The 12309-nt window shown below is 55.6% G+C and overlaps 1 protein-coding gene across 3 annotated transcripts; it reads right to left on the bottom strand.

Moving 5' to 3' along the window:
• Positions 1-1532: 1532 nt before the first annotated feature.
• On the bottom strand, positions 1533-10950 carry LOC118663525 (dual specificity protein phosphatase 15). Of its 3 annotated transcripts, XM_036323230.1 has the most exons (9): positions 10779-10945; positions 9838-10440; positions 9175-9208; positions 7567-7649; positions 5497-5546; positions 4468-4542; positions 3170-3341; positions 2868-2892; positions 1533-2089 (listed from the first exon to the last, which is right to left on the bottom strand). In XM_036323230.1, exons 2-9 carry the CDS (start codon positions 9856-9858, stop codon positions 1602-1604), a joined length of 948 nt encoding a protein of 315 aa, XP_036179123.1. In that variant the 5' UTR covers positions 9859-10440; positions 10779-10945; the 3' UTR covers positions 1533-1601. The 3 variants fall into 3 exon arrangements, with proteins under 3 accessions (XP_036179123.1, XP_036179124.1, XP_036179125.1); XM_036323231.1 differs by lacking the exon at positions 9175-9208 and having other exon boundaries at positions 10779-10950; XM_036323232.1 differs by lacking the exon at positions 2868-2892 and having other exon boundaries at positions 1683-2089; positions 10779-10933.
• Between the last annotated feature and the right edge of the window lie 1359 nt (positions 10951-12309).

The following is a 12309-nucleotide window of genomic DNA, read 5'->3' as shown; positions in this document are numbered from 1 at the left end:
GTGCAGAGCTGGGTGCCCAGCCACATCGGCCAGAGGCTGGTAGCACTGTCCTTCATGTGACCCTGTGAGAGGGGCCTTCATGCTCCCCACCCTCTGTCCCCATATTCCAGCAGCCACCCAGTTCGGACACTTCTAGCCATACCAGGATTCAAACTTGGGCCTGAAGCGCTCCTATGGGGCATAAAGCATTTCACATGATTAAATACAAAATTATTTAAATAATACAAAATAATTGCACCAAAGCAGAGGCCATTGGTGTGTCAGACAATCCCTTCATTTGCCTAAGTGGCCGAGTTGTAGGAATTAGGAGGGTGGGGTCCACAGCCAGACTGCCTGGATTCAAATCACGGTCCTACCACTTGCAAGCTGGTGACCTTGGGCACCAAGGGTTCCCTCCTAGGGTTGCTTGAGGATTAAGAGAGATACAGGTAAAATGTTTAACACATTGCCTGGCCCATAGTGAGAGTCAGTATGTGACTGGTACTATTATTGTTGTTGAGTCACAGTGTGGTGAAAGTAATGATGGAAGCAGGGGGAGCATCATGAAGGACCTGCGACATCAGATCAAGGTGTTTGTTTTGTCCTAAGATAAGGGGGGGGGGGACCATAGAGATTTTAAGTAGGGGAAGGTACCGATATAAATAGAATGGTGCTTTTAACCCAGTGGATAGTGACCCCCCGCCCCCCCATTAGCCAGGACTACCACAGGCTCCCTGCACTCTGCTGAGTCCAGCCATCTCGCGTTCACACAGGATCCTTCCTCAGGCCCTTTCACTTACTGTCCTCTCTACCTGGAATGCTTCTCCCCAGAGAGAGCAGTTCACTCCCTCACTCCCTGACTAGGCTCCTTTACTTTATCTATCTGGCGTCTTTCCCACCAGAATATCAGCAACACGAGGGCACAGTGCATGGTCCATAGTGAGCCCCGTGCCAGTGGCTATATTATTGCGGCTATTTCAGAGCCCTCTCAACTCGGGGTTAATTTTAGTTGAGGAAGAGGCAGCTCCAGTGACCCCTGCTCATCCTTGAAGTCAATGTGCTGCTTTATGGGGCTGCCTGGCCTTTAAACTCTAGGTGGGCAGGGTCACTCCCACCAGCCGGGGGAGGGGGGGCGTGGTGGATGCCCCTCCCCAGTAACCACCAAAACCAGAAAGAGCCGCTTCTCAGCAGCCCTCCTGCCGGCCGCCCCTCCTCTGCCCGCCCGCCCCGGGATTAAGCGAGCTCGGGTATGGAAAAGGTCAGGCGTGCGGGAGGCATTTACCAGCTAGTGTCTGTGAACAGGGAAGGGGCGGGAGTCGGAGGGGAAGAGGGGGCTCAGGGAGGAGAGTGGGGAGGGGAAGGGGATTCGAAGAGGAGGGAGGCCGAGGCTCGGGGAGAAATGGGGGGAGAGTGTCAGAGAAGCAGCCAGAATTCAGCCCAGAGGCCTGCAGTCTTACCCAGGGGGCCCGCTCCCCAGCCCCCCCCCCCCCCCCCGTTTCCTGCAGGCTCCTGCCGCCGCACCTTCGCTCAGTAACTGGGAGGCACGCGGAAAGGCCGCTCTGTGTCTCTTTAATACCCTGCGGGCCCGTCCGACCGCACGCCCTCCGCCCCCAACCCCAGGCCTAAGGCACCAGGTGACTGCGGCAGGCGGGCCCCACCCAGAGGAGCCGGGCCGGGGGCGGGCGCACGGCCGCAGACCAGCAGGGCGGGCAGAGCGGGCAGGAGCAGGGGGCCGGCCGCCGCGGGGCGCCCCCCGGCGCTGGGCGCTCCTGGAGGCCGTGGGCGGCCCAGACAGCCCCCGTCGGGGGACCGCCCAGGAGGAGGAGGGGCGGGCTCCTCACTTGCCACCTCGGCGGGACAGGCACCGCGGGAGGCAAGAGAAAGTCTGCTTGACGCGCGCCAGCAGCGGCAGCGGCCCGTGGGCTTCCCGCGGCGCCCGCGGCACCAGGCGCTGCAGGGTCCCCTCGGAGGCCGAGGCGTGCGGCGCGGGGGAGGCGGCCGAGGTCGCGGAGCCCTGCCGGCAGCGCCTGCACAGCGGCAGCAGCGAGCGCATCTCCTCCTCGTCGCGGAACGGGCTCTCTCCGAAGCGCTCCTCCAGCTGCCGGCGAAGCTGGGGTGGGGATGTAGGGGTTCGGTCGGGGCCAGGCAGTTGGCCCGGCCCCTCCCCAACCCTGGGGCGAGCTCTCCACACCTCGCTAGGCCCCTCCCCTTCCCGAATGGCCTCTTAGCCCCCCTTCTGCGCTTCCATGCCCCTTACTGAGCCCCTCCGTGAGTCCCTCCCTCCCCCTGAACCCACTTTCCTTTAGGACACCCCATCTTCCAGACCTGCCAGCGTGACCCTCCCCCTGCACAGCAACTCCACTCACACGGGGCCTCTTCTGTGCCTGCCTCTTCCCTAAAGCCTTGCAGATAAACCTCTGGATGCCAGCCTGCCACCTGCTGGGAGCCTTCCTGCACTTGCTGCTTCTCTCTCTCTCTGTCTCTCTTCCCCGGTTGCCCCCAAGCCTCAGTCCCTGATATCTCCATGTGCCATCTGCCCACTGGGCAGAAGAGAAGGGAGTGCTTTGGCCTCCTCAGGGATGCAGCGGGGAGTAGATGGACATTTCTCTCCGAAGGGGCCCACACGCTCAAATGCCCTTCAGGTTCCAGGCAGGTAGAGCAGGGAGTTCTGGGACCTGATCCAATGGGCGGGTCCAGAGTCTGGCCCAAAGGCGTTCAAATTCTCAATGAAAAAGAAAACATCTAGTGCCCAAACAAAATGCACCCAGGGGCTATATTAGCTACAGGGCCATGCGCTTGAGGCCCTGGAAAGTCTCCTGCCGGGTCTGAAGCAGAGGCTAAATTACTTTTTTGTGTTTTTTTGTTTGTTTGTTTTTGTTAATCCTCACCCGAGGATATTTTTTCCATTGATTCCTAGAGAGAGTGGAAGGGAAGGGGGGAAGAGAGGGGGAGAGAGAGAGAGAAACATCGATGTGAGAGACACACATCGATTGGTTGCCTCCCACATTCTCATCAAACCTACAACCCAGGTACATGCCCTTGACCAGTAACCGGGCCCATGACCCTTCAATCCATGGGCCGGTGTTCTAACCACTTAGCAATGCTGCCAGGGTTCAATTCTTTCCAAGCAATGCTCAGCTCAAGTGGGAAGAGCCTCCCACCCTGCCCCAGCCCCTGCCCCAGTCCCTACCTTCCGGGAAGTGCCCCAGCCAAACTCTTCAAGCTGCTGCCTAAAGCCTGGGTTGGGGTTAGCAATGGGCCGGGTGGACTTGATGGCTTCAAGCACTTCCCGCCAGCCTAGTCCCGTCACAGTCATCACATACGCTGTCACGATGGTGGTGCTTCGAGAGATGCCTGCAAAGCTGATTACCCCACCCCAAGCTTCAGGGAAGGCCCAGTCTTCTCTGTGCCCCCCAGACATCCCATCCCCACTTCCACTCTCCCACCCTTGCCTCCTGAGCTCCAACCACAGGACCTACCAGGACCTATCTTCCCACCTCCAGGCCTTTGCCCATTCTGTTCCCTCTGCCTGGAGCATCCCCAGGCATTCCTCCACATTAAAGTCCTGAGTGAAACATCATTTCATTCGTTCATTCAACAAGCATTTACTGATCATCTGTTATTTTTCAGATACTGGGGATCCCGTGGGAAGTAAAACAGAGATGGTCTCTGTCATCCTGATACTTAGTCTGGTTGGGGGAGACAGACACTAAGCAGGGAAGCAGTTCCAGGTGGTGACAATGAAGAGGAGTCCGGGGCCAGGAGATGGTATAGGAAGAGACATTACTCTAGAGAGGAGATGGGGAGGATGAGGGAAGCTGTTCCCAGGGAAGTGACACCAAGCTGAGTCCTGAACAGTATGTAGGAAAGACCATGAGGTGGGACCTGGTGGGTTTGAAAAACAGGGAGATGGCCAGTGCACTTTGAGCAGGGGAAGGAGGGAGAGAGGGTGAGAGACAAGGCTGGGGGTAGCTGTTCCTGTGGCTGGGGCTCCAGCATAGGGTTCGTGCTCAGTGAGAAGTTACGAAACGAGTGACATATACTGGGCTAGGGGCTCCTGGGAAGGCTTGGGGGTCCCGTCTCCCAGCCTGGGGTTCTCTACTACCCTGCACTACTATGGCCTCAAACGCCTGGAGGGGAGGGAGCCAGAACTATTGGCGGGTATTTGGTTACCTGCATGACCTCACCTGTCCCTCCCAAGAGCCCACCATGTCAGCATTCTTTTCCCCATTTTACAGATGAGGAAATTGAGTCTCAGGGAGAAACAGCTAGTTGGCCTTGGCCTCACAGCTGGTGAAGGACAGAGCCCTGATCTGGGCCCCCTTGCAGCTTCTATCAGCTGAACGGTGGATTGTCAGCCACTGTGACAGCTGGACAAGATCTGCCACACGTTCCTCCTTCCCCACTGGATGAGGAAGAGGAAGAGGACAGTGTCTGGGGAAGAGGACAGCCACCTACTTCCTTTCTCCCCAGCCCCCCTTAACTCACCAGTGCACAAGGCAGTTCCCCCCGTTGAGGCGGCAGCAGTGGATGAAGTTGATACATTCTTTGAAGTGCTTTTTGCTAGAGAAGAAAGCGATAGGGAGGGAGCACTGGGGGGGGTGTCTCCCAGTTGCCCCCTCCCCATTTATGGGATGGCAAGAGACAAAGAGCCTGGGGGTCCCTAGGTCAGCTCGTGCGTGCAGTGAGTAGGGGCCAATGCTGTCATCTGAGGTGGGGATGTGTGTGAAACAATAAAGAAAGGCCAGTCGTGGCAGATGCCACTACAGAGGCCGGAGACCCTCCCCAACGTGTCCTGGGCACCCTATTTCCAAAGGGGAGGGGGCATCTTGATTTTTCAAGGAAATGGGTGGGAGGAGACACAGGGGGCCCCCTGCTCTGGGGGTCTGCAATCAAAGCATCCGGGGACAGTGATGGTCTACAATGGGGCTGACAGCAAGATTCCAGAGGGGCAGGGTGCCTTGTCGGGGCCCCTCCCAGGCTGGAGGCACGGCTGCTAACATGAACAAAAAAACTGGGTTCGGAGCCCCCATTATACTCCAGGCCTCGTCCTGGATCCTCAGCCCCTGCCACCTGATCTTGGAAAGCCTCCTTGATGCTGATCACACCCCCACTGTCCCCCTCAGAGAAGGGAAGTGACTTGTCCAAGGTCACATGGCAAGTAAATGGCAAAGCCTGGCCAGAATCCAGATATCTTAACTCCAAGGCCAGGAACCAGCTGAGCCTGACCTTTGCAAACCCGCTGGTGCAGCTGCTCCTGTGGGACGGGGAACTTTTTCCAACTCACAGCAGCAGGGACTCAGCGCCGGGAGGTTACTGGTCTCGGTCAGGGGCACAGACCAAGGCGCGGCTGAGACAGAGTCTAACTTGGGACTGGTGACCATCGGAGCTGGGGTCCTAGGGCAGCTTTTTGGTCTGAGTCCTCTCTTTTCCCCCTCACACCACTTCCCTTCCTCCCTCCCACCACCAGCGGAGGCAGCTGTCTGTCCATCTGTCGGTCCATCCCAGGGAACTTACATGGGTACCTCAGGGTTGTCGGCTACTGGGATGCGAAGGTAGGTTATGCCCTGAAAGTACAAAACACACACAGGCAGTGGGAGGGGGCTTGCTTGCACCCTCTTACCCCAGCCTGGGCCCTGCAAGCACCTCCTGACCCCAGACCAGTTCCTGCCCCTCTCTGGGCCACAGTTGTCCTCTCTGTTCAAAGAGGACCTCCCAGCTCTGACCATCTGTGATTCTAGAACCTTCTAAGAACTTGATAAAAAGGATCCAGGGACCTTTCTTTTAGCCAGGAAAGGGCCACTTAGAGTGACTCCCCTCCGAATGAGGATTACAAAATTACATAGTAAGAAGGGCATCGCAGATTTTATTTTCTTGAAAAGAAACAAAAATTATGAAAGTGAGTTTACACTTCATGAATTGTGGTTATAAAATTTGTGCTAATTATTAAAATAATCAAGGAGTGGATTGTCACTAGTTTTTCCAACAAACTTGTTCCAACATCCCTCACTTCGTGCTTCACCTTCACACAAGTTCATAAAGATGATTTTTGCCCACATTCCAAGAACCTCATCACCTTTCTCAAGGACTTGTCTTAATCACTTGATATTCAAATGGCTCTTTTCGGGTGCCTGGCCCACCAATGGCCAGTGGCTAAGGGGCCCCAGCCAGATCCTCATTTGTTACAGGCTTCATGTGAGAGCCCAGCCTTTCTCTAACTCACTTTCACCAAGGTCACTCAGCCCTGCATCTTTTGCAAGCCTTGCAATTTCATTTGCAACACATTTGGCCTTGCATTTTCAGGGCATAATCAACCTCTGACTGGCAAATTCACTGATGGATGGAGCAGGAGAGACGCTTGGGAGAAGAGGGGAGGGCTGTTGGAGCAGGGATTCATTTTACAAGCAGTCATTTCATTAGTAAATATATTCATGACTTCACAACCTTCCCCATGCAATCTAGTGACTGCTTACTCTAGTTACTTCAAAACAAGCCTGCACTATAAAGCAAAATCAGACTCCATTGACCTGAAAATTTCTTCTTTGAATGACACTGAGGATCATAGATTATTGGATGTTGCTCTCAGAAATAATCAAATCGGACACACGGGGAAACTAAGGCCCAGAGAGGGGAAGGATCCTGCCTAAGGCCACACAGCAAATCTGTGACAGAACGTGGTCTGAATCTCAGATCTTCAGAGCCCTTCCCCACCCCCAGTTCTTTACCTCCATGGGTGACTGAGACTAACAGATAAGGAGGAAGGGTCTCTGTTCATGCGATGAGGATGATTAACTTTGTATTATATCAGCTGTAAATTGTTAAGCACCTATTGTGTGGCTTGCAACAATTCAGTGAGGTCAGTACTCTCATAAAATCCCCTTTACAGATCAGGCAACTGAGGTTCAGAGAGGCGACGTCCTGTACCCAGTCCTGTACCCACGGTTACAGAGCGTAAGTGAAGGTGTGAACTCAGCCCTCCTGACTTCAGCACATGTGGCCGGGATTGCCTGCTTTCCACCTCTGGGTCAAAACACCCTCACCTCCTTTCCCCCGGAAATAATACTTGATAATACCAGCACCAACTGCTCCTGTGGGAGCCACGCTTTACAGTGTGCAAGGCATCCCCACCATCCCGCAGCCCATTTGCCCCCCTCACAACAGCCCCCTGGGGCAGATAGAGCTGAGGGATCAGAGGCCCAGGGAGGCAAAGCCACAGCACCGGATCCCAAAACGAAACATAGAGCCCAGAACCATCCATTTGGGGTCATCTATTCAGTTGGGCAATGGGAAGCCATGTGGGGGCCTTGTTATGGCTCAGTGGAGGCACTGGAGCCAGATGGCCTGTGTTCAAATTCTAGCTCCTTAACTTCCTGGATGTGTGAATTTAGGCAAATTACTTTACCTCAGTTGGCAACCAGGGATGCTAATGTAAAAGAGGCCAATTTTCAACCAAATGAGATACATGGGTCAGGAAGGCAGTAAAGGACTGGCACATAGTAGGTACATGATAAATGGGCTTGGGGGTGGGGGGGTTCTCAAGCTCCCTCCCCGATCTATGCGCAGCCCTGGGGTGGGGGTAAGGAGTACCTGCATCAGAGGCTGAGGTGACTCATGAATGGAGATGATGTGAGTGATCTTATTTCGGCCCAGCTGATCCGGGTCTTTGGCATCTGAAAGAAACAGGAATCTTGAGCCAGTCTGGCAGGTGTGACCATGTGTTCCTGATGGCCAAGTGAGAGGCGACTCCCTGCCCAACTCTCCTTCTCACCTCACCCTCTCCACCTTGGTGGACCCTCTGCCTGGTCCCGGCTCCTAGGCCACCTCCTACTCCTAGCATAACCGGTCCTGCCACACCCCTAGGCTTCAGTCTTGTCTCTGGGGCACCCCCAAGTAATAGCCCGGCATCTCCCCCGCCTTCCCTGTGCTATTCTTTCCATCTCAAACACTCCTTCCTGGCATACCCTTGACCCAGTAATTGTACTTCTAGGAATCTTGTCTACAGAAGGGTTTGTTCACATGAAGTTTTGTGTGCAGGGGACGATGTTCTCTGCAGTGCTGCTTAAAACAGTAAAAACATCAGAAATAGTTAGAAGTGGGAACAATCTAAATGTCCACCAAAGGGAGCTGGATAAAAAATGGTATATTCACACTTGACTACTATGTAGATCTTTATGTGCTGATGTGTAAGGATGTCCACAATATATTATTAAATGGGAAATACAGGTGACAGAACAACATGCAGAATAGGTTTCCATTTTTGTTTTAAATCTAGTATCTGTATCGACAAAGAGATGAAAAATGACCTGGGGGCAGGCCCCACAAACTGGGCTATCAGAGGTCATTTCTAGGGGCTGGATTGCCAGTATATACAGACCTTTTATAATCAAAGTATATGGCACAGATCGCCTCTGTCTCCATTTGTCCACATCCTCACCCAACACGTTTACTGAGTGCTCACCAAGCTCAGTCTTGGCTTCTGCCCTCACGGGAATTCGGGCCTTATTTAGCCAAATACTCAGAAAGCAACGTGCATGTGCTGCTGAGGTGGCTCCAGGGAGGAAGGGATCAGGGCTTATGAGAGGGGCACCTGAGCCCTTGGGGGACAGGGTGATGGGGAAGGCCCTATCCCAGTTCAGATGCCCCTCCCTCTCGGAAGCTTTCCCTGACTCTGCAGATGGAAGTGACTTTTCTCACCATGGGCCCCCCAAACCCCGGACCAGCCTGTCTCTTAACACAGGCCCGGGGCAGGCAGAGTGCCAAGGCCTTGGGGCAGAGTGGGCAGTGCTGACCAATGGAGTTTCTGAGGTAGAGTCCAGTCTCCAGGACTGCTCCTCCTCTGAGGAGGTTGAGGGGGGGGGGGGTCTCCAGCTTCCCAGCTAGAAGCAAACCTGCAAACAGACCTCACCCCAGCACCTTTAGGGGTGCTGGTCTGGTGCTGGGGGAGAGGCTAGGCTCCCAGCAGCTGCAGACTTGCCCAGCGCCCAGCATTCTGAGCCCTTTGCCCCGGAGACACTTCCCCACCCGTGTACCTACCCCTCCGTCCTCGTGAGCTCTTCCCCCTCCCAGCCTGGCATCACTTCCCGGCCCCCAGCCCCATTCCTGAGCGCCTCCAAGGTGCGTGGGCCAGAGCGTGCATGACAGATGTGGGCCTGGGACAGGCAGAGTGCCATGGCCGGGGCAGTGGGCAGTGCTCACCAATGAAGTTTCCGAGGTAGAGTCCAGGAAGTACCTGCAGGAGGGACAGGCAGGGTGACCCGGCAGGGTCAGCGGGGTAGGGGAGCCTGCCCTTCCCACCCCTGCAGCTGGAGCCCCCAGCCGCTCTCCATCCCAGGAAGGCTGTCTGAACCTCAGGACAGAGGGGCCCTGTCCCTCTGGGGGCCTGGGCCCTGTGAGAGGGGTTGGGGAGGCACCAGGGGGCACAAGGCAGGCTGCCTTGGTGGGGGTGGGAGGAAAGCGGAGGGAGGGCAGGAAGGCCAGGGCAGAGGGGAGGGGGAGGTGGACTTGCCAGGGTGGGTGGTGAGGAATTCTGAGGAGGAGGGAGTGGGAAGGCAGGAACAGGAGGAGGCAGAGAGTCCAGAGTCAGAGACGAGAGAGAGTGTCTAGGAGTGGCTCCCTGACACGGAGAAACAGTCACAGAAACAGGCAGATACAGGGACACACCAGGAGACAGAGACAGGAGAGAGAGACACAGCCCCGGAGAGACACACAGCGAAATCCGATCTGAGAGTCACAGGGAGAAAGAGACAGACACAGAGGGACTCGGCGGGAGCCGGAAGGTCAGAGGCGGGCGGAGCGAGCGGGGCCGGGCCGGCGGGGTGGGGGGCGAGCAGGTGCGGCCGCGGGCCCCCGCCCACCTACCTTGGTCATGCCATTCCCCATGATCCCCGGGCCGGGGGTCCGGCCGCACCCCCAGCTCGCAGCCCCGACAGCGCTCGGGTCACAGCTGCCGCGATGGCCCAGGCCCAGCGCCGGCGGCCTGGCGGGGAGCAGGGGGCCCGGCGTCCGCGGCCGCGCCCAGCCCGGCCCAGCCGCCGTCACCGCCCGCCGACCCCCGGCCACGGAGGGAACTGATGGAGCCGCCGCCGCCGCCACCGCCGCAGGCTCCTCCTACCCCCTCGGTCATGTGGGGGCCCCTCCCGCGGGTCGCGGCGGGGACTGGACAAAGCCCCAGTGTGCCGGGCCCAGGGCCCACGGGACAACGGCAGCTGGTGGGGCCGCGTGGGGCCGCGGCCTCCGGAGGCGGGGGCGAGGCGCCCCCCCCACCCTGGCACCGGCAGGCTCGGCCGGTGGGGGAGAAGGAGCCCGCACCGGGGGCTTGGAGACCCAGCTCCCCGCTCCCCTCTGCCCCGACTTCCCAGCGGGCCCCGGGGCACAGCACGTTGCTCCTTGGGCCTTGGGTTTCTAGCCGAAAAGCCGATGGGGCTGGACTTGGATTGCTAGGGGTCCTGTGTTCTTCGGATCCTGTTTGAGACGAGAGAAGTGGGCGATTCCTTCCAACTGTAGCCCCCTGTCCCGCCACACTCCCCAGGCAGGCATCCTAACAGCCAGCCCTCCTCCTGCCCCACTCACAACCATCTGTTCTCCCATCCTTCGGCTCATTCATTCACTGATTCATCCTCCCATCCATTCATTCATCCTCCCATTGACCCTCCCATCTCTTCATCCCAACTACTTTGACCTCTATGTGGATGGTGCCATTTGGGTCAGTTCTGCTGGGACCGGGCACATCTGTCCCTGCCGCCCCCCCCCCCCCCCCAGAAGTCAGAGGTGAAGGGAGGTGAGGAGAGGGTTGCAGTTACCTGGTCCCCCAGAGTAAAGGACACAGCAGCAGGATGTAGTTGGAGGCAAGAGTCCTGAAAAGTGATTCTGGGGACCAAGGTTCCAGGCCCTATTCCCCTCTGACCTGCTGGGTGACCCTGGGCAAGTCCCCTGGGAGTCCCAGCTGCCCTATCTGTGTGCTCAGTGTGCTGAGGGGAGCCCTTCTGCGACTAGGACCAAAGCTGGAGAATATAAAGTGATGGAGACCAGACACCTCTGTGCGACTGAAATAGAAGCAGCGGAGCCAGCTGTCCTCCCCCATCTATAGTAGTAGGTGACTATGCCAGGAATGTCAGTACAGATAAGGACAGAGGACTGACAGAACCTGTTGGAAATGCGATGACTGGAGAAAAAGAAAACCTTTGCTTTTGTGTTTTTTTATTCTTCAAATTCACAGCATACCTGGGGCTGCCTGTCTCAGTGTTCTCTGAGCCCAGCGTTCTCATAAAAACCAAATTATTCAACAAATACTCACCGAGTACCTATACATGGTGGGTAATGGGAACACATAGGTAGAAAAGGGAAGCAGTTCCTATCTGCATTGGCTAACAGTCTAGAACAGCGCTGCCCAATAGAAATAGAACATGAGTCACATGTGTAACTTAAAATGTTTTAGCAGCCACATTAAAAGTGTAGGAAGAAACAGATTGTTAATGATGTTTTAACCCAGTATAGCCCAAGTATTATTATTTCAACATGTAGTCAGTATTTTAAAATTATTAATGACATTTTACATCTTTTTATGGTAGGACGTCTTTAAAATTCAGTGTGTATTTTACACTTCAAGCACATCCCAATTCAAACCAGGCACATGCCAGTTGCTTCACAGCCATATCTGTCTGCTAACTACAGACTGGACACCTCAGGTCTAGGAGGGCGTCTGAGCAAAATAAGCAAGGAGACAAATAAAGCTTTTACAAATGGTCACAATTTTCTATGAAGGAAACAAAAGCGAAAAAGAACCTCTCTAAATAGGTGACATTAAAGTTGAGACCTGACATAGAAGAAGGACCCAGCTATTTAAAAATTAGAGGTGTGGGGGAGGGGGGGGAGTAGAGAGATTTCCAGCAGGAAAAAACAGCAGGGGGAGGGGCAGCCAGCATTGCTCAGTGGTTGAGCATTGACCTTTGAACCAGGAGGACACAGTGGATTCCCAGTCAGGGCACATGCCAGGTTGTGGCCTCAATCACCAGTGGGGGAGGGGGTGCAGGATGCAGCCCATCAATGATTTTCTCTCATCATTATTGTTTCTCCCTTCCTTTCTGAAATCAATTAAAAAATGTTTTTAAAAAGAACAGCATGGGCAAAGGCTCTGAGGTGGGAAAGGTTGGCCTTTGGAAAGAGCTGGTGGAACTGGAGGGGAGGAAGCCAGAGGGAGGTGGAAAGAATTAGGCTGAGAGGAGAGAAGCAGGGAGCGTGCAGGATCATGTGGGGCCATAATTGAGGGTTTAGGGTTTTCTTTTCGGCATGATGGAAAGCCAATGGGAAGATGTATCTGGGGAAGCCATGTCT

The sequence above is a fragment of the Myotis myotis genome, unplaced genomic scaffold (assembly GCF_014108235.1).
Source record: "Myotis myotis isolate mMyoMyo1 unplaced genomic scaffold, mMyoMyo1.p scaffold_m19_p_9, whole genome shotgun sequence".
In the NCBI taxonomy this organism is placed as follows: domain Eukaryota; kingdom Metazoa; phylum Chordata; class Mammalia; order Chiroptera; family Vespertilionidae; genus Myotis; species Myotis myotis.
Note: the sequence above shows the minus strand (reverse complement) of the source record. Positions and strands in the feature narration are given on the sequence as shown.